The sequence below is a fragment of the Acipenser ruthenus genome, chromosome 13 (assembly GCF_902713425.1).
Source record: "Acipenser ruthenus chromosome 13, fAciRut3.2 maternal haplotype, whole genome shotgun sequence".
Classification (NCBI taxonomy): domain Eukaryota; kingdom Metazoa; phylum Chordata; class Actinopteri; order Acipenseriformes; family Acipenseridae; genus Acipenser; species Acipenser ruthenus.
The window spans coordinates 4043718-4066351 of NC_081201.1; the positions used below are offsets into that span (position 1 = coordinate 4043718).

General features: G+C 38.7%; 1 protein-coding gene and 1 pseudogene across 4 annotated transcripts; one reads left to right on the forward strand and one right to left on the reverse strand.

Moving 5' to 3' along the window:
• Positions 1-22634, reverse strand: part of LOC117417790 (sodium/mannose cotransporter SLC5A10-like) — a 34247-nt pseudogene that overhangs the window by 661 nt on the left and 10952 nt on the right.
• On the forward strand, positions 4799-20906 carry LOC117417788 (protein FAM83G-like). Of its 4 annotated transcripts, XM_059035467.1 has the most exons (7): positions 4799-5499; positions 5897-6343; positions 7242-7409; positions 14937-15061; positions 15399-16761; positions 17031-17183; positions 19761-20906. In XM_059035467.1, the coding sequence occupies exons 2-7, from the start codon at positions 6089-6091 to the stop codon at positions 20112-20114; spliced, it is 2418 nt and encodes an 805-aa protein (XP_058891450.1). In that variant the 5' UTR covers positions 4799-5499; positions 5897-6088; the 3' UTR covers positions 20115-20906. The 4 variants fall into 4 exon arrangements, with proteins under 4 accessions (XP_058891450.1, XP_033885988.1, XP_033885990.1 ...); XM_034030097.3 differs by having other exon boundaries at positions 4799-6343; XM_034030099.3 differs by lacking the exon at positions 17031-17183 and having other exon boundaries at positions 4800-6343; positions 19764-20906.

Here is a 22634-nt window from a genome sequence, read left to right on the forward strand (position 1 = left end):
TGAGAGTCAATTGGAGCAAAACCATTAACAGACAGATATGTTTTTCACCTTCTGGGAATAGTAACAGCATATATAATTTAAAAATTGTAATTGTAAACTTCCATGTAAAAAGTAATTTTTTTTGTTACTTTGAGAGAGAAAAAAACACTTTATTAATATCTATGATGCATATGTTTCATTTTGATAATGATAATTATCATGCAAAGTTGTGATATTTCTTAGAACACAGGCCAACGTTAAACAACACCACAAGTCTTAATATACCATGTTTGGGCAGTTTCTTCAATTGGGATTTCATCTTGGTTTAGCCCAACTAGTAAATAAAATATCAAAACGTACTGTTTTTCCTTCGCTCCGATGGCACGTTCATTGTCGATACTTTCTGCAGTTGGATTTCAGGAGTGGCTTTCTCTACAGACAGGGTCCACCAAGTTAAGTTTTTCATCTAAAATAAAGAAAACTGCTTACTAACAGGAGAGCTGGTTGACTATGTGTTTAATGAAAGAGCTTATACCAACATGAGCTCTGTGAACAATCCTTATGTTTGAGTTTGACAGGGTGAACCTGCAAAATCAGGCACTGTGCGAATGAAGAACATCACGCAATGATACTGTGGTGCAATATGCACATTAAACAAGCACTGTATTCTCTGTTTGAGTTTATAAACAGATATTCAAATACAAAGACAGGCAGGTAATGTCAAAATAGGACACCTTTAGATTAGAGATCTAGGCAATTGATATGTTTATAAATACTCCCAGGCACTTCACTTGCCTTCAAACATCCAACAGAACCTGCAGCTATCAGGACATGCAATGGTCTACGTTATCTTTCTGCTCCTGTAACTCCCTCTGGACTGTCTCCATTACCTGTGCTTCAGTGGGAGGCTCTGTCAGCAGACTGACCACCACGGCCACACCAGTGGTCAGCGCACAGAGGATGATAGCGAAGTGGAGGTAGTGGACACTTCTCAGAACAGATGGCCGTGGGTCAAACACGCCACATCGTGGAGGAGGGAAGATGAACTCCAAGATCATCCGGGTCAGTCCGATAACCAGCCCCACCATCAGCCCCCAGAATGCACCCTGGCAAACCAGGAAGGCACATCACAGCCTCACTGACAGAACTATAGGCTCTATTCATGACACCCATTCTTTATTCTTTGCAGACGATGCTTCAAAACAGGAGAGTTTTGTTTTTAACTGATCATTCTGATAAAAGTTTTTTTTTTCTCTCATTCTAAATGCTAATGATGAAGTTAACATAAAACAAAAAAAAATATCAAAATGAGCTGAAATGTAATTGAAACACATGTTAAAAGTGAAGAACTGTAGGTATTTGGCTACATGCAGTGTTCTTCACATTTGACCAATCACAGCTTGACATTTGCCATCCCTGAAAACTTTTCTGATCTTTAGACAGTAACCTGGCACAATATTGCTGCACAGGTAGAGAGGTCTGACCTAAAAACAGGCGATTAAAGCAGCTAACTTATATTCAAGTCTATATCCTGTGTGAAAAGTATGCCTTTTATTCATGAGGAAATGAAAGACTTGCCAGTCTCCCTGGTATGTAACTTTCTTTCTCAGACATACCATTCGTTATTTTTCTCTTTGCTTAACACATACCTAGCTTCATGACGTAAAAGAAACGCAGCATTCAAAAAAAAAAAAAAAAGGAACGCACACTGAAAAAAAATATTGCTATACAAGATTACATTTTGAATGTTGCTTGTAAAAATTGTAAATGGTATGCAATGCTTTAATTAAAGAGGAAACTTAGACGCAGGTTCAGGTTTCTCATCTTTTATTAATGCAAGGCTTTTCTGCTTTTTAAAAAGAAAACAATCTAACAATAGTTACTTATTAAGCCTCAATCTTGGTAGGTTGAAGTTGGGAGGAATCTGAATCCAAAAGCATACAGTGCTGTTAACAGCTTAGGTAAGTTTGCATGACAAATTACACACAGGTAAAACTATGAGAGAAGCCAGCTAGGTTGTAGGTTGGCATTTAACCACTAGCCACATCTAAAACAGCATGCTTCCAGGTGTTGACTGAGTCACGCACTTTGGATTGGTTTATGGGAATTCTGCCTGATCCTGCTAAGGCTCAATGCTGATTCAGCTACAGCTTGCAACTTAACCTCTACATGAAGCAATGACTCATAGTGTTTCTGAACAAAATGCTTAGAAAAGGGCTAAGGGCTAAGGGGGGGGGGGGGGGGGGTGTTGTAAAAGAGCAGAACATCTTCAAGTTACACAGCGCTGTTTACATAGAAATGTTTAGAATCTTAATGTTGTAAATGAAAATGGCCTGTGACAGGGTAGAGGCCCGGCACACTGAGAAATGTGTGTTTTGTGGCTGACAGACATCTTGGTTCAGATGCAGAGGAACAGTCGGGATCCAGTCGGGATGGCTGCCTTTGGACACCCACACAATGTACATTGGTAATTGCTTAACTGAAAAGTGTGGAATATGACCAGGTGGTAATGTAATGATTGCGTGCCAATTACCCCTGGCCACACCCTATAAAAAAAGAACGAAGGAAATGCTTGTCTGATAAGAGATGGTTCAGTGCAGACGCTTTGCCCAGCCTGTACAGGGTAAACAGTGAAAGGTAGAGGGGAGGTGCCGAGATAGCCGTAGCTTGGATCCTGTAGTGTGTTATTTGTGTATTGTTTAAATCATTTATTAGAACATTTTGAATCATTTAACAGAAAAAACACAAATAAAACAGTACCGGACCCAAGTACGGCTATCTCGGTACTTTCTCCCTTCCAAACAAACATTTCTTTTGTTCTTTATTTTTTTTTATAGGGTGTGGCCGGAGCAATTGACAACCAATCACCACATTACCACCTGGCCACATTCCACACTTTTCACTTAAACAATTACCAATATACATTGTGTGAATGTGCAAAGGCAGCCACCTTGGCCCCAGGCTGTTACTCTGCACAAAACCCACATTTCTCAGTGTGCAGGGCCTCTGACTTGTCACTGGGCCCCAAATTGGATCCTGGTTGAACATTTAGTGTCCTGCTGGAAGCAAGTACAGATTTTGCTACTTCAATGACAGCCTGGAACTGTGCCGACAACACACTGGCCAGATTTATGTTAAACCCTAGATCACATTTAACATACCAATCTGGCATAGCTGTTTTTCTCTTTTTATTGTTAATCCAGTACCATTATATATGCTGGTGCACATCGTTTTCTTTTTGTGACAAGTGCATTCTCTCTGTCATTCGCTGTCATCTGGATTCTAAATCCTGTTGTCATGAATTAACAGGACATGGTACGGTTTCAATCAACAAACGACACAAAGACAACGAGTCTGTGGTTCAGTGACACTATTCCATCTGTTCAAGTGGAAGCAACACAACTTAATGTTTAAAAAAAAAAAAAAAAACACAAGGGACTTATTAGCTGTAACTAAGTGTACCTGTACACTTCATCATGCATTCTGTTTTTATCACCTCATTTATCATCTTCATTAATGAAAATATATAATGCAGTGAGTATTCAATGTAACTGCAATAACTTCCAGTATATTACATTACTGCACATAATGCAGTGTTTGCAAAGTTATTGTGCTCAAGGCACTATAGTATTACTGCAGTAAGGGTTTGTGCATGTTTGCCATTTATATAAAGAAAAAAAAATCAAAAAGGGCCTTACTGATTCGTTCGTTCTCTTCCAGAAAACAGCAAGAACAAACACTGCAGTCACAGGAGGGGCGAGGTAGCTGGTCACAGACTGGATATAGACAAAGAGCTGGCCGCTGTTGGCGGACTGCAAGATTGGGATCCACACCACACTGATAACGACCAGGATAACTGTGACTATCCTACAAAAGAAATACACAAGTCTCAGGCTATCAGACTACAGATAAATGGTTTTTGATGTCATGGGCCTGTCAGGCAAAACTAACTTTAAAAAAACTGAAATAGATTTTTTCAGGGCCTGGAGTTATGAACTGACCTTCCGACGAGCAACAGCTCCCGCTCGCTGCCGTTCTTGCGGTACTTCTTCCAGATGTCAATGGTGAAGAGCGTGCTGCTGCTGTTAAAGATGGACGTGAGGGAGGACATGAGGGCCGCCATCATCACAGCGATCATGAGACCACGTAGGCCTGAATAGAGCAGAGGGAGTTAGTGAGTAAGGGGGCCGACGGTGGGAGAGAGACATGAGGGGGTGCAAGAAAGGACCTTTAAGAGGGCGTGTGGAGGGAAGCACTTTACCTGAACATGATAAACAAGTCAGGTGATAAAAATGGGTCTTTTCCTCTTATGGGAAATGTACAGTGAGTGGAGAGGATGTGGGGAGAGGGGTGTACATTAGTGTTGTCATTATTACTACCACCATCATACAATGTTTTTACAGGGACAAAAATACTGAATTTTTTATTTTATTTTTATTTATTTTTTACCACTAGGCATGAGTTCAATAACCAGCTTCGGGAAAGCAATGTTGGAGCATCCCACTTCTGCACCGCACACCTTAACACACTCCTCAGGATCAACACAGGCAACCGAATCTGAAAGTACAGAAAAAAATCTGTCTGTAAAAAAAAAAAAACTTACAGAACTTTTATTGTGAGAGAAAATTATAGTATTTTACAGTTGTAAAGAATAAATATTGTACAAATAAATCTAATGAGCTGTATACTTAACCGTGTTTCTTAAGATTCAACATTAAATTTTTTTTTTTTTTTTTTAAATCATTTAGTTTTTAATTTTCAGACGCGCTCCTGTGTGTTAGCATACTGACCCAGAGGAATCCTACACATGTGTACTGCGTGACTACTTGGCACCTAAATCTGGAACCGTTTGTGTGGGGCTTCACATTCCGGCTAGCTGCTTCAATATCATATAGCAGACGAGCTTGCTAGATCATGTTTTTATTTTACTGGGTTTACTTTTTTTAGAAAACAGAAGTGTATGTTAATCCAATTCCGATTTAACGTGGTCTGTAGTTTATTTATTCGTGGGAAAAGTTGTTTTTTTTGTGACGTGGAGCGTGACGAATTCTCACTATCCCTGCCTGGGCCTTCGGATTTGTGAAATGAATCTGACAGACTCCGGGGAAATAAGACATATAAACCTAACCGGTACTGTGAATTTTCTTACTTACAATTGTATAGTACAGTAATACTTACCCAATGAGCCAGTAGTCATTTACAACATTTTCAAAACGTTAAATAATAAAACTTTATTTATAGCACATTCATGACAGCGTATGGTTCATTAACGGGTAATTAAGTATGCGTGTTAACTTATATTTATAACTTTAGATTGGATTCCTGGGCGTGTAAAAAAAAAGTAAAAAAACAATTTGGCTTGATTACGAAACATCCGCTTGCGTTTGAATGCCCGTAGGCGCCGAGTCAGAAAACAGGGAATTTCTCCTCAGTCACATGATTGGGGTGCGGTAGCAGGAGGGATCAGCGAGTCTGACGCTTTGTCCTGCATACCTGTCCACATCACCAAACCGGCTTACTGTAAGTTTACTGAATCACACAGGAAAGACCGACGATTTACATGCTCGCATTGGAACTGGGAAACATAAAATATATATATTTGAATTATAAAACAACAACAAGGAGAAAGTCTAATATTAGTTAAATATGAAATGTTTGCGTTTAAAGTAGATCCAACTTTTGATTAGGGAGAAAACGTGTTTTTTCTTATAACACTACTAAAAAATATACCGGTACATGAAACCAGAAAGTGGTTTTTGATTGCAATTGCAAGTATACATACCGGTGCATATATTTAAAATATAGGATCTGTGGGAAACATCTGGATTTTACTAAATAGGATTTTATTTATTTATTTATTTATTATTTATACAACCTTTAGTTTTAGTTACAGACTTTAAAAATGGCTTTGTCTCAGCTACAGTGTCTGGATAATAACCATGTAAACTTGCGGTCCAACGAATCCAAGCCCGAGTTTTACTACAGCGAGGAACAGAGGCTAGCTCTCGAAGCTTTGTTGGCGAGTGGACCTGACGCTTTCCAAGAAGTTATTAAGAAGCACAATATTCGGGACTTTTTATCAGAACCCGAGCTTCATCGGATTTGCAAGATGGTGGAGACTTACCAACCAGGCTCTGAAAATGTCAAAGGAGACAATGAAAGCGGCAATGAGCAGAGCCGAGCCGTGTCCCTGCAATACTGGCCGGACAAAACTGATATTTCGATCCCGGAACTGGATATTGGATGGCCGGATTGTGAGTCTTATCGTGGAGTGACCAGAGCAAATGTCTATATGCAGCCACCCATGGAGGGACAGACGCACATCAAAGAAGTAGTCAGGAAAATAATCTTTCAGGCACAGAAGGTTTGTTTTTTAAACATATCATGGGTTGTATTTGTTAGACTAACTGTATTATTATATCAAACTTTCAAGAAAGTTGTACAGCCCTCAGCCTATGCGTTTTTGTATGAAACTGCTGATCAGAGCGATTCTAATTCTATTATTCTGGCATAGTTTAGTTAAGTTAAATAGATCTGATTGATCATAAGGGACTTTGATTTACTGAGAGACAGCATACACCGACAAGAATCCTTTTTTTAAAGTTACTGTTCATTTTTCAATTTAACATCCGATAAGGTATTGAAACAGAACGGTTGCACTTCTGTTTTGTTTTAGTCTGGTATTGTCTTACAAAAAATAAGTGTTGTACACTTTGCTTTGGTGTATGATTCTTACAGTACAACTGATTTACTACAATGTCATTAGCAATACTCAAGAATTCAAAGCTCAAGTATGAGCCATACGTCAAAATTGTATACTAGTACACAATCCTCAATCAATCGGTTTCTTACATGTTTTTGTTATGCAAGTGTTGGTACGTGGATTAAAGACTTTTTTTTTACCTGTTTTGTCAAGCCTACACAACCCTACAGTGTTTTGTTTTTCATTTTTTTAAGCCTAACTTTTACCACATGTCAATTTATTAAAGTATAAAATATAGCTAAAAAGTCATGCCTTATGCAAAGGAGACAGCGTGACTCATACAGTATTCAAATTCCAAATGGAGATGCATGCTGTATGTATGTGTGTGGATAGATAGATATGTGTGTGTGTGTGTGAATGTTGATTGGCGATACTGCATATCAGTAAAAACTAAAATATTCAACCCTGCAGATACAAAGTGCTATAATTAAAATACCGGTACTTGTAGTTTTGATCCTAAAGGTTTTTAAATTTTATTTATTATTTATGCTTTCCACAGGTCATAGCTTTAGTCATGGATCTGTTCACTGATGTGGATATTTTTAAAGATATGCTGGATGCAGGTTTCAAGAGAAAAGTCGCAGTCTACATCATACTGGAAGAGACCAACGTTCCTCTTTTCCTGCAGATGTGTGAAAAGGCAGGGATACACTCCGGCCACCTGAAGGTCAGTGACACGGAACATCCCTTATTCAGAATGTGCCACTCTCATGGCATCTGAATGAAGGGCAATACAATACACAGTTCTAACAAGCGGCTCAAACACCCCAGCAGCAGGGAAAACAAACTGTAAAAAAAAAAAAAAAAAAAAAAAAAAAAAGCTGGAAGCAATAAACTTACTCGCACTGTAGTAGACACATTTCCTGTTCTTTAAGTAGCAAAAAAAAGTGTGTGTGTAAAAGTGTAGGGCAAGCGTGCTGGGAAAGGACAGCATTTTCAAAGTGACGTCCACAGTAGTCACATAATAGCCTTTTTTTTTTTTTTTTTTGACAGATGACTTTATCCCAGATGACTTACAGGTGTGCATTTTAACCACATGTAGGAATAATTGCTAAAAAAAAAAAGCTGACAATTAAGAAAGAAAGGAAGGGTTAGGGCCTATGTTACTGCACATGCTACTACAGCAATGCTGCCATTTCGATCCACATACCAGACTAGGGGTGAGTTGGTATACCGTTTTTGTGGTTTAGGTATGTTATGGTATTGACACCATTCCTGTTATTCTACAGCGCAAATATCTCAATAACGGTATACAATGGTTAATGCTATGTTTGTGTTCTTATGAACAAAGTGAAGGAAATGGCCATTTTTATATGAACACCTTTTTTATTCAATGTCCTATATTACAAAACAAGTCTCGGTACTACACAGCTTTCTCACCCAGCCTCACACTTGAACAATCATTCATTCTTCCTCACTGTCAATCACTATCATGACCGCCGTTTCGCCTTTGCATTTTTCTACTGCAAACACGCATGCTTCTAAATCAAGTGATGATACAGTACTTGCAGTCTTAGCAAAGCAACTAAGGAATTATCTTTTAGTGAACTGATATTGTATTTTTATAATGTTTTTGCAGGAAACTGTCAATGACACAGAATACAAGTTTCAATTAGCAAAGACAAGCTGCCGCAGTGGGATAGCCTAATTATTCGCAAAACAGGTTATTTACACTATTAAAAATTTTTTAGTCAAGGAAACATCTCTTCTTGTAGCTTTGATTCAGGTGGCAGGAGCTAGGGCTCTATCCCGCCAATAATATCTGCCAATCTCCCTATTTAAACCCCAAGTCTCGCCCTTATTCTCTGCCTTGCATTTTCGTTTTCACCATTCTCCCTTCTTCCCCTACTATGCTGCTCCACCTCTGCAACGGTCTCTCTCTTTGGGGCAAGTGAACCTCACTTCCTAACCTCAGAGGCCCAGCCGCACTGGCCTTGTCCTGGGCCAGGAAGGTTCTCCGTGAGCCAGAGGGGATCCTTGGCCAAATCTGTCTCTCTTTTGTTTTCCTGTTCTGTCCCATTTAGGTTCCCCTTAGAGGAAGTAACGGTTGCTTCCCAGCTTCGGAGGCCGATCGATTCAGTTCCAAGGGGGAAATCCTGTACTCTTTCCTAAGTCACAAAGCACCTCTACTATTCCAGCCCATGCTCCTGTTCTGTGAATCTGCTCTTAAATAATAACCTGTATTAGTAAATGTTTGTGTTTTAGTAATATGACCGATCATTTCCTAAATCTGTTTACCATCAGCAGATCACTTTATTTGTATTTTAGGATTTTTCTAGCAAACTGCAGCACCATGTTTGTTTTGAGCAAAGGATACATCTTAATCATACAATAATACATACTGTGGTAGTATAACATATATTGTACAACTTTAGAGCCTTCCTTTTAAAGTTTTAAAATTCTGATTGTGTTTTTTTTAACTTTTAAAAATTGCTATGCCTTTTTTTCAGCTGTTTGTTGTAGTAAAATATGAAATAGCCAAACCTTAAATCATTCCGTGAAAGTAAGCATGATTTGTTTTTGTGAATTAGTCATTTAAGTAATTTACAGTAGTATTTCTCAATTTGTAGTAAGCCTTCATTTCATAACTTGCATGATATACAGTATACCATGATATTAAGATTACTATGATATATATATATTTTTTGATGTTTATCATTATGTAATGAAAGACCCCTGATGGCTGTAAAAGCACATTTTGTGCATAAAGACACTGACTACAAACCCAGCTAGGGGGGACAGGATTCCCCTTTAGCAAAACTGTAGTGTGTCTGGCTTTAGTGTAGAAGTTCGACGGTTTGAATCTGGAAAATAATAATAAAGCCTTACAATACCATGAAAATGTTATACCAGCCCGTCCCTATTCCAAACATTCCTTACATGGTGAAAACATTGCTTATCAGAAACCAATCCCGTCCCTGGAGGGTTCCCAGCACTAGACTTTCTTTCATCTGTTTTTACCATCAAGTCCCCACCCTTAGTACTTATCAAGGAGTAAATTGCCTCTAAGTGATAAACAATTGAAACTCTGTTGACACTTTAAACCATTACATACCCTAGCCAGACTGCAGTATTTAAATACTGTGAGATCAGTACGCATTGAAACTACATGATTGCCATTTACTATCATTATCAAAATGTGATGATTACCAATGAATTTGGTAATGTGACCAGGTTACTAATTGTGTAAATCCTTATTTATTCCCAGTTAAGGCATGAGCAAAAAATACTGGATATATAATTTTGTTAATGTATTAAGCCTTGCAAATACTTGCAGTAAACAAGTTATGCAGTGGCTCTAATAATTAATGAAGGCTCTTCTAATTTTCCCAGTCCAGGATGTTCAATTTAATGTTGCTGGTACAATTGGGTATTAGCGCAGGTTAATAGCTGGTATGCATTAGGCTATACAACTTTTCCAAAAAGATACGGGCAGTTTGTGAGGCAGAAAATACACTGCCAATATACGTTTTGTAAAACAAAATTGACCTTTGCTGCTTTTACTCGTACTTGCCTCCTTGGGCCACCAACACAAGTGGTTTATGAGAAGGGCAGTAGATTCTGCATTGCTCTCAAAGGTAAGCCAGTACTGCTGGTATGCCTTTGCAGTGTAGCGTGTGACAACTGCAGCCGCTCCTTTAACGCTGCGAGTGGGTGCTTTGGGCGTCAGCCTCCCCTGCCCTGCGGACAGACTGCCTGTCTCAGCTAGTCTGACTGGCCTCAAAGCTGCTTACACAGGTCCTCACTACACCCGTGCCAGGAACACCTTTCTGGTGGTGTTTTTTGCACATCCCCCAAGGATGTTTCTTCCCAGATTGAACCATAGAATGAGGAAGATAAATTAAAAGATGACTATGCCTGGCCTCCAAACATGAACCCAGCAGTGAATGGAAGTTTACCGCACTTCAAAAACAAAACAACGCCCCAACAGTAAATTTGAACTGCATTTGCTGAGGGCGGTTAAAGAAAAGAAAAAGTTTCCATAGATTCTTGTTTTATTTCTTTTTAAAGGTAGATACTATAAAAAAAAACACATTCTTTAAAAACTTATTGTAGGTTTTAGAGTATGTCTAGCTAAATACCAAAGCAAATACACATTTTAAGTTTGGCAGAAAATACTAAAAACCTACGTAGAAATTTAAAAAAAGCAGCATTTAAAGTTGTCATTTAACTTTTTACTTTAGACTCCATGAATTTTAATGAAATTGCGTGCCCCGTTCGATAGGATTTAACAGGTTTGCAATGGCAATTGCTTCTTTAGAAAAAGGCAGTCGTTTTTCTCTCTAGAGTGCCAGCACATTAGTTTACTCCGAGTGTGCCTGTGTGCCGTGGGACAGACAAGGGGGGAAAAGCCTGGTAAAACAAACATGTCGCATACTGAACATAAAAGCTTGTAATTCCATCTCTGGGATTTGAAACCGCCTGAGTTACAGGTTTCTCAGTATGTGCGGTTCAGTATGCATTATATACAATGCTTTGGTGAGCATAAGGTATGAATTGGTCTTGGTTTTCTTTAGAGTCCTTGTTAACAACAATCGGCTACAAAAAGAAGATGGGGGAGAGTTAAGGAGAAATACAAATACTGTTAAGGGCAGTCCGAATCAGCCAAAAAGTCATCATAGAAGTAGAAAAGCTTTACACATACACACTGTTTATCAGTTCTCTATTGCACAAAAGTTCACAAAGGTGAACTGTTGTCTGAGCACAGAGGTGGGCATATGTGATGTGATTGCATGAAGACGAGCCTGGGGCTAGGCACGCCATTGTTATGCAGGAGCAGCTCCACCAGTCCATTCATCTGTCTTGCAGGTAAAGTCTCTCCCCATGCACAATAGTATGAGATAGTGTGTGTCTGCCCTTTTGGAAGGTCTGTTTGACTTTGTCTAGCCACTTTGTGTGCCAAAACATGTGCAAAATGGTAGTTGTCAGAACAGAATGAAATCATTAGTACAACATTTTTGGACAGATGCCTGTACTGTAGACATAATGCATTGAAAGAGCTGGAAAAAGAAATTGTTTGTCAAAAAATGCCATTTGGGCCTTTTAATTAAATGCCCCGCCCAGCTGGACACAATGTAATTTTGGGTAGGGATGTGATATGATGCTGACATCCATCTGCTTCCTGAAATAAATCAATGGTGCAGAGAATCTTGCCTGAGACAAACTAAGAATCTGGAAGCTACTGTTCTGTACTCCTGGTGAACTAGATGATCGTAGCAAGCCAATTTGATATGTGGGTCTGTCTTTGAAATAGAAATGATAAAGAATCTGGTACTGATAAAAGTTGGTTTTATTTTGAATTCCGTAGATTCTTTATTCTTATATCGTCTGAAATCAATTTAAAGGAATGTATGGTAGGCTGTGAAACTAGGCCTACATTTACAGGGCCCTATATTTTGGATGCTGTGGGAAATATATTTAAATAAATGTATGTTCCTAGACCATGGAATTGCATATTTTTTACAGAATTGTATCATTGATATTATTATCAAAAAGACACAATACATAACCAAGTTACTGGTAGTTCAGGACAGCAGTGGTTTTGTCCTGGTCTTGCAAGTTCAAAAACTTTCACAGGATGCAGAATGTTTCATGACTGTATCTGTCTCTGTTTGTTATTTAATCACTTTTTTTTTTCATTAACAACCACTGTGCCGCCCTATGCTAACTTTCACCTCTATGCTACTAATCAAACACTCGATCAGTAAGAAATCACAGAGTCAGTCCTGTCACTTTCTTCTGACGATTTATGGTTTGTTTTATCTTTGCAAATGCAACTTGAAACAAACACTATAATGAGCAATGCAAACAGACCTGCTGAGTCTCGTAGCGTGGTAAGCTATGATTGTGTCAGTGTGTGTGTAAATAAGAAGTAGTTGCCTATATAAATTATGTCAAGCACTGAAAAATATGTTACATGGTACTGTTAACTAGTGAATCATGTGGTATTTGTTCATGCCTTAGTATGGAATTTAGCTTGGCCATATTATTTTTTCATTGCACATGTTTTGGAATTTAGCAAGTTTATGCCATGTAAAGAGTCTGCAAGAATGGAGTACTATTTTGATTATTTATTTATTTATATTTACTTGAAATGGTCATTACCTTTTCATAAGATCTCATGAGAGTATCTCATCTTTATGTCAATCCGTTTCCATTACTCCCTATAGTGAGTGAAGTATCAAACCGACAGAAGAGGCTTATGAAGACATTTGCTTAGACTATAATCCCACAAGTCTTACACTACTGCATAAACTTAATTACAGATTTTACATGTAAACCAGACCAATTAGAACCAATGAACAAAAGTGAAAAAAAATAAAAACCTCCATCTGAATTGTTTGAAATGTAGGTTATTGAATTATTTCTTTTTTTTTTCTTGTGGTATTATCCAAAACTTTCCATGCTTTCTCTATTTTTTTTGTTTACAATACTACTGTTTTTTTGTGATACTACTACAATGTTTAAACAAACACAACTATCCTCAATCCATTATCATCATATGATAAAGGTTTAACTAGATGACTTTTGGGCATAGGTGTAGCTGAGAGAACAAGCCAGCTGCGATACTCTGAACACTGAGCTTAAGATTTAAATATAGCCCAAACCCTAATGTTAATTAAGGTTAGGGCAGTGGCTCAAAGAGAATGATTTGTGTGTTTGAAAGAATGTTGGACAGTTCAACACTGTCCCGTCTCTCTGCACCAGGTAATGAGCGTGGTACGTCTTTCTGCACCTATGCTGGAATTTTTGTTTTAAACAAATGGAGGCACAGCCTTGAATAAAAGGACAAACAAATGAAACTGGATGGGGGGTATAGTAGCTATTTAGTATTTACTTTAACATGTTGCATCATGATGCCACTGTATTGCTTATCATTGTGATCATGCAAGGAGAAGATATTTTTGGGAACCCAGCCAGCATGTATTGTTCTATTTGTTCCTATTTCAACTTGGGCAACTGATAGAAACAAATAATGTCAGAATCAAAACCAAAATTGAATGGCCTTCAGGTCATCTGCTACACAAAACACCAGCTAGTCCTAAATATTACAGATGTTTTCAATGCTCATAACTAGTGCTGGGACGAATATTCAAACAAATATTTTTTGAAATGTAATCGGATACAAAAATCAGTTGCCCGTATTCGCAAAAATACCTTGCACTTATTTACCGCGTCACCAGAAGTTGCATGACAGTTTTAAAAATGGCAAATCAATCAAATCAGTCCTTATTTTATATAGCGCCTTTCACAGTGGACAACTATGAAAAAGAGCCCCGTGTGATATGTGAGATTTAATATATATTTAAAAAAAAAAAAAAAAACACAGGCTCAACACAGCAGCTCGAGCCTCTATTTAAAAGTAAACAAATCAGATTATGCGCATGCACGCATAGTGATCTCTATGGAAGGCCATCTGGATCAAAAAAGCATTGTGCTGCTTTAGAGCGAGTCAATCTCATGGGACAGAAAAAAGGCAAGCACGTCATTCTGAAATGCCTTGCTTAAACAGTGCCCAACTTGCTGGAAATGCTGTGTAGTGATTTTTATATAGATTGTATATATTAAATATATTTTTGTTGCGACTTTCTATTATGTGGAATGTAGTAAACTAGAGCAAAAACAGCAAGTTTTTTTTCCCCTTAGTCTTATTCCATTTCCAGGTTTGTTTTAAGTGTTTTAAATTTCAGTTTTCGTTTGCTTGTTCAGCTACAAAAAGGCACACATAAACCTTGTGTTATTACGTCATGAAAACATGTCTATGGCTACTGTTTACTGCGAAGAAATGGCAATGGCAAAAAATGACAAAGTAAAAAATAAATAAAATGCGGTGTCAATGTTATGTACTATTTATTTCTGGAATAAACAAAACAATGTTTAACTTGAACTGCTATTTGGCAACCTTTGTTTTGTAGTTAATTCACTGGGGTAAAGTAAGGCCTACACAACGTATTCTTTACTCCTGGGATGTTTTACTTTAACTTGTTACATAGTGTCACGTCTTGCTGTAAAATAAAGGCACACACACACAGGGGCCACGCCCCCCTGCCCCTGCCAGCGTTCTGAGCAATATAATGGCTTTTATTACTTTTTGTCCCAGCACTACTATCCGGTCCTCCTGACCTGTTAAACTTGGTTAGTGAACCAGTCCTGCACATTTCTTTTAACCATTGATTCAATTCATATTTTCCAGAACTTGAGAGTGCGCAGTATTGGCGGGACAGAGTTTTACACTCGTTCATCGCTGAGAGTCCGAGGCTCAATGAGCCAGAAGTTTATGTTTGTCGATGGAGACCGGGCTGTGTCAGGCTCGTACAGGTAATTAAAGCAGTCATATTGATTTAATTGTGTTTTAATATGCTTTGTCTGTCTTGCTACAGTGGTAACAGCAGTAATAGCTACTTAAAAAGACATCAATCTTTCCAAAATACAATTTAACCTAGGCATGTTGCGATTGCTGTAAAGAGGAATACTAAACAAACATTTAGACAAAACTGTCTTAAGTGTTCCAATATAGAAGATGAGTTTCTTTTTTTTTTTTTTTTTTTTCTTCTATTTACGGATTCTTATGTATTGATTTTTGTTATTCCAATAATGACCAAAAAAAAAAAAAACTCAATTAAACTAATTTGATCTTGTTTTATATTTTGTTTAGCTTTACGTGGACTGCATCCAGAATGGACAGAAACCTCATCACTGTCCTTACAGGACAGGCTGTGAACACTTTCGATAAGCAGTTCCGAGAGCTCTACTTGAACTCCAAAGAAGTGAACTTCAATACTATTCATCTAGTGGGAGAACCAGAGTCTGAACCTGTCCCACAGGCAGCCCCGCCACCTGTCCAATCCGCCGAAGTAGCACGAAAGATGATCAGCCCCAAATATGCCTTTCTCATGGCTAGTAAGCAGGAGACTGCCTCCGAAACATCTTCCAAAAAGAACAGCGACAAAGCCAAAGCAGTTCCGGAACCTGTCAAGGTCAAAGAGGAACCTCTGTCAGTCCACCCAGGACTTCTCTACCTTGAACGAGCCTACATGATTGATTATGTACCAACATGGCCAGAGCCTGATCCCCCAAGCGACGTCATTGGCTTTATTAACATCAGAGACTCGAAGAAACCCAATCAGGCTCACCTGATGAGGTCAGAACTCTTTGAAACATCGCAAGCAATACGATTCAAAGAACCTTTTACTCCAGCGCAACATCCAGACAAACAGCATCAACCCGCTCCTCAGAAAACAAAGGTAGCCACGCATTCTGACAAGGTCCTGGAGCCTGTAAGCAGTGCTAAAGTGAAAAAGAACAATGACGTGCATGCACCAAAAACTGAATCCAAACCTCTGACAAATGAACAACCAAAAAAACAAAACTGCCAGGACAAGCCGACCCCACCGGTACCAAAACCCAGAACTGTTCAATTAGTATTAAACAGTAGTTCCCCTGATTCTCCAGAGAGTGTCAGTATTGTCCCCAAACCTAACAAAGTGTTAGACACTCCACCAGCTTTAAATGAAAATCTGGATATTGCAGAGGTTTCTAACAAAACTCACAATGCAGTCAGTCCAAAAACAGAAGAACAGAAAGAATCAGAAACTGAACTTGATCTGGCAGTCTGTACAGTGGACAGTATTGAAACTCGTGCAGAAGAGGAGGAGGGGGCGGTGGAAGAGAGCAGTGGTGATGACATTACCTCCAGTGAATTTGTCAATCATGTCAATGATGAGTCAAGTATTTCTTCAGCCTCCGAGGAATGTTTTGAAATCAATGACTCTGACAGTGGGCTCCAAGGAGCGAAGCATAAGCATACCTACAATGGTGTGAGTCACCATGAGCCAGAGGCTGCACACCAGATGGCCAGGTTCTCGCAGTCTTTGGTGGACTTGCGGCTTGAGTCCCAAAAGAGGTTGGATGATCACCAGGAACGAGCCAGCAAAGCGTTAGAAGATATTGGAAGAGTCTTGGAGAAAAGTCAGAAACTCCCTGTAATTGATCGTCCGTATTACGGAGGTGGTAGGAAGGTAAGAGTTTAATCTTTACAGTTGTTGTTTTTTTACTAAAATTACTAAAACAAGTTTAGACTGGGCAAACGTAGCAGGAGTATCTGACTTATTATATTTAGGGCTAGAAGTTTTCGGTTTTAACCAATAATAACCGAAAAAACAGCCCCCCCCCCCCCCCCCCAGAATTATTTAGAACATGCAGTCATTTTTTTAAACCTGGGTAACCGTGGGTTTGGTAACATATTTTAATTAATGTCAATCATGCACTACTGTCTTTCTACATAAAGAAAACGGCTTTCAGAAGGCGGGCAGTTTGCAAAGACGTTGCAACTGACAGAGCACTACGCAATACGTGTAATTTGCGCCAATGCATCATTTCCTTAGCAACGGGCTTAGCGACCACGAACCCATCCAAGCAAACCAGCAACATGGCGTTGCCAGTAAGTTTTTTGACGATACAGTTTTATTCGCTGATGAACCGAAAAAGTTATTATAAATATAAAACTGCTGTACAGTTATGCTAATACTAATGCTTGTTATTACTATTATGATTAACATTATTATTATTATTATAGAGTACTGTGATGAATGTTTTATTGCAGGGAAAAATGTAAATAACTTCTTGTATGCTGAGGTTAATTACTACAGTACAGTATAGTCATACGATGGGGTGAGGAGAAAAAAAACATGAACTGTGTCTGTAGTGTGATAGATACGAGGGCGGTAATGAGCATACAATGAAATCTGTTACTTCTCACAATTCTCGGATTCAAAATGCATGCAGAGTTCTACATTGTCGGAAATCCTCACTTCAACAAAGTAAGTTAACGTTTGTATATGTTTTCATGAAACGTACATTCAGTGTTCAGTAATCCATCGTGTATCCGCCCATCACATATCCGCCCTAACCGTTTATCCACATGATCAACCTCTTCAGCAACGTTACTTTATTATTGAACAGAGAAGATTAGTTCAGATATTGTAAATCCTACCAAATTTTCATACACCATTGCTGGTAGTATCACGTGAGCTGTTCAGTGTGTTGATATGTAAATAAATCTTGTTCACCTGCAGGGTGTATCAACTTCAACCTCTGTCACTCAGCAGCGAAAGCATGCACCCACACGACAGACGGCTACTCTGTCACAAGCATTAATACCGTGTATCTTTCTAAACAAGGGATTCAGGAGAGCTCCCTAATAAAAGCTGAATCTCAAAACAATAATCGTGTGAATATAGTAATTGTTACAGCTGTGTATAATGGTATTTAAAACAGGATTCATTCATCCGACTTTTTACATATCCGCCCTTACTCTGGTCCCAGTGCAGTCGGATATGCGACAGATTGCTGTATTATAGAAACTGAAAATGTGCGTGTGTTTTGAGGGTTTTTTTTTTTATATAACTGATTTTGCCGAATAATAATAAAAATGATAAATTCCCCCGAACTGAACAAAAAATAAAAACCAAAAAATTAAAGCGCTAATTATATTACAAAAATTCTACATAATGTGTTTTTAAACTAAATATGAATGTTTTATTCCATTTATATGGCTTACCTGTAAAATAATAGGATTTTCAATCAAATATAAACAAGTAGCTATGGTGACGTCACCAGTAAATTATGCAAATTAGTACCATCGAAGGTTCGAACCTTCCTTCGGTAATGTGTTCCGAACCTTCGAAGGTCAAAACGTACCCTTCGTTGCAGTCCTGGGATTGTATTAATTTTTACCTGGATAGAGTGCTCGGCTTATCATCCCTGGCAGGATTATGAAGATCATGGGCAGCATCTTGAGATAACTGGCCAGAATAGATCCACCTTTTGCGTGACTCAGGTTCTTGGCTGATAGGGACCTTTGCACAATGACCTGCAAGCAAGAGAAAGAGCCTTGTCAGACAGTGGTCTCCGAATGCTCAGGATACAAAGCACAGTGGTTTATGGATCTCAAAGTCAAGTAATGCTGACACAGCACAGGGAAATGTTGCATGCACATATCACAGCACTTTGGCCCTGTATTCTACTGTGTTGTAAAGACATGACTTATTTAATTTAGTAAGGTTAAAAAATAATATAATAACCACAGTTTATGGAAATACACTTGGTTCATAATTCCTTTTACATTTTTTTTTTTCTGCATGATCTTTAATTGTTTATTTAACCTAAATTAAGGCGATTTTTAATGTAACTTGATAAGAGAAAGTGGAAAACCCAGTCCCGATATTATCGAAGCTGTGAATATTTAACTGAGGAATACATCTTCATGCAGTAAAATACAGAATATAAGCTTGTTTTTGTTTTGTTTTTCCGAACCACAATATAGTGTGATCACAAAAGTTGCACTGAACTATAAATAAAGACAACAGCTGAAGGAACAGTTGATAATGTACAGGTTGATTCAGAACTTAAAAGTGATTCAGTTGTGTTTGTAATTCTATCTGTTTGCACAGCGTGAAAAACTGTTCATTTGTTTATTTTAAATTGTTATGACAATGAGGGTGTATGATGTTGAGACTTGCAGGTCATTAAATTTGTTGCAGGTGATGTAGATTTGTAGCCTGGCTGGACTGTTTCCAGAAAACATTTCAGATAATTTACGTGGTTCCCTCTGATCTCTGATTACTATAGGGGATAATTTACATGATAACACGCCACAATAGTGAGACAAATACAGCACACTCATGTTTGACCTATATTTACCTATGCCTGCTGTTAAAAAATAAAGAAATAAAATAATAATAATAATGTATTCTGTAATGTGTGTACTGTATGTGTGTGCAGTAATGGAAATAAGGCTCCTTTTGCATAGCAGTTTCACCCAGTCCAGGTTTTACTACACACTACAGCCATAATGTATAGGGAACAAGCTCAGGTGTGTCATATTAAACTCATAGTAAAACCAGGAATGGATCAAACTGCTATGCAATGGGAGCCTAATATCCATCCCTGGTGTGGCTAGCTGAATGAAGGCTAATGAATGCATTTTGAAGACTGATGAATGCATTTTGTTTTGCAGCAGAAGCAGATGTATCAGATGTCGGACGGTGAAAACCGGCTGGCAAGAGGCCCGGTAAAAGTGGTGATCGCAAAACCTGGCAGCTACCACCGGCCCACCAAGAGAACAGCGCCAGTCATCGGAGGGCACAAGTATTGGCAGGGCAAAGCGTACAGTTCAGCCAAGATGGGGCCTGGCTTCTCTCTTTCCCATGTCAAGTCAAACAGTGGGCACAGCTCTCCCAACGGACTAATCCAGGACAGGGTGCCAGTAGACAGCTCCAGGACACCCTTCGGAATCTCCTTTTCCAAACTGTCCCAGATCAAACATCTGAGGAACAAAATCCCACAAAAGAGGATGCCCCTGGACCCCTGACACAAACCAGTTGCTAACTAGAAGAATGGTTTTAAAAGCATCGTCTGATGTGTTTTTTCTAATACATATTTAAGATATTTAAACAGGGTAGACACACTGAGAAGCAAAATCTCTTTTTTAGGGATGTTATTGTGTGCCCTTTTTTTATAGTGGCTAGGGGAAATTGAATGGTTGTTTAATTTTTGTAAGGCTCAGAAATAAAGGTGTTGTGAATGCAGGAGAATATAGGGCTTATTGTCAATGAACTGTGCACTTGCCTGGTCAGTGCACCAATACCATGTTGCAAGGATGGTGAGGCCAAAGGTCATGCCGGTCCAGGGAAGGTCGCCTGCCACCGGGTCTCTGAACAGGTGCATGGCGTCGGCTCGCGGCAGGTGGCAGGTTGTGTTCGGGATGATCTTTGCGGGTATTGCATTCAAGTAGACTTTCTCCAGATTGTGATAGCCGTCGATTTTGTTAAATGCTGTCGGAGAGAGACATTTTTCATATGGTTGGCTGAGAATAGTTAACACAATTTTTAGGACTGATATGCAGAATGTGTTCTTATGATGAGACCTATCATGGCAAAAGACTTTCTGGTGATAATTAAGCTACAAGGGGAAATTCCTATGAAGCTTACCAAAAAAAAAAAAATTGGATTATCAGGCAATGATATACCACACACATGTGTTTACATGAAAAACTGGTATGTATTTGGGTATAAAAGCAAGACAATTCCAACACATAATTTGTATCGATTTTCATTTTTCTGCCTGTCATCTCTCTGAATTAAACGGTTTGTATTTAAGTTAAGCAATGTTTTTGTTTTTGTACTGCTTTGCACTCCTCTTTGCCTCTCGATGGTAGTTTTGAAAGCCTGATTGCCTACATACCTGACTGGTCATGCCAGGTCTTGTACTACAGCACTGTCACATGAAACTGATCAGATTCTGGATACAAATATCCTTCTCTGATAAGGCTGAGCATTTCTTCAAACAGCGGTATCTGCTGTGCTGTGCGTTCCTCCATGCATTTTCTTCTCTTCTACCTGTGCATTAAGGTGTGCTTGCTATTGAGCACTGTGGATTCATCCAGGATTCGGTTTCGGATTCTTCCCGAATACATATTTTTTGAGCAGGGTTCAGATTCGGCCGATTACTTAGGATTCGGTGAACTGAGTCCGAATCCTATATCCGCCCAGATGAACATCCATTTTAATATATCCCTCCAATGTGTGCGGTTCTTCTTTAAATAAAAGACACGAATCCGGTATTGAATGGAACTTTTTGTATTTAATAACAAGAACACGTTTGATGGATCCAGAATCTCAGGTCAGTTTAAGGCAGGTGAGGTGTTTTTTTTTAACTAAACTAAACTACAATGTATTCAGCATGTAAAGTGAGTGTGAATTGCTAGAGCAGTTTAGTAAATGTATTTAATTGTTTTATTGTGATGGCGATTCTATCCGGAGAGCCTCGTAACAATGTATTGCTTGAGTTTTTATACAGTAAACAATATCTATCAAAATAGTGCAACACCATTATTATAGATAGCTTTGCACTCACCTGCACTCTTTCATTTAACCTTGTGACAGCAGGTATAGTTTCTATTTGTTTAATATTTCTTGCTTCACACAGTCCCGCCCAGTCAGAGACTCAGAAAGCCAATGAGCTGCTGTATAGGTCTGATTGCTGGAAACGATCCTCGCAGGCAGGTGTGTGCTTTTGGTAACAACTAAGTAAAACAATTCAATTAATTTAGCGACAGTTCACACAATTCACACTCACTTTACTGAATACATTGCAGTATAGAGAGATGAGTTACAAAACCTGACTTTCCTTAGTGTCCCGAGATTCTGGAGCTTGGTGGCAACCCTACTCTGACCGGGTGACACAGGTTGATATGTCATTAAAGAAAATAGTGGGTTAATGCAAAGATGTAGCTCTCCTTTCTTGTAAAGGTAAAGCAAACAGTTATGTATTGTGGGGGGAGACTGTTTGAATATACTTGCACTATCCTACTGTCCTTTTTGGAACCATTGTCAATTTGCTATTTTATACAAAGGGCCAGATTCACAAAGCTGTTTACTCCAAATCATCGTCATTAGCTCATATTTATATCTGAACAAACAAATAAAGGAACTGTTTATTTCTGGTTTGGTAACTTTTTTATTGGGTGTGTTTTTTTGCAACCGTTAATGATAAATAGCTTTGAAAATCTAGCACAAAGTGTTCTTTAAGCAAGACAGATGTATCCTACGCCCACAGACAGCATTGAGTCAAAGCCATGCTATCTGCTACATTAGATGATGTTTATTCTCTGTCAGTGTCACCAGTGCAGAGAATGAGGTATCCCTTGTTGACAGTACCTGTAATAGTGAGAATGATGGCTCCAATGATCATGATAAAAGTCTGCAGAGTGTCAGTGTAAATGACTGCGGCCAGGCCACCTACGGCAAAAACAGAAGCAGATTAAAAACCGACAAGTTGGCTTTAACAAAATAAATAATACTTTAAAATAATGGTTGCAGATTCACATGTG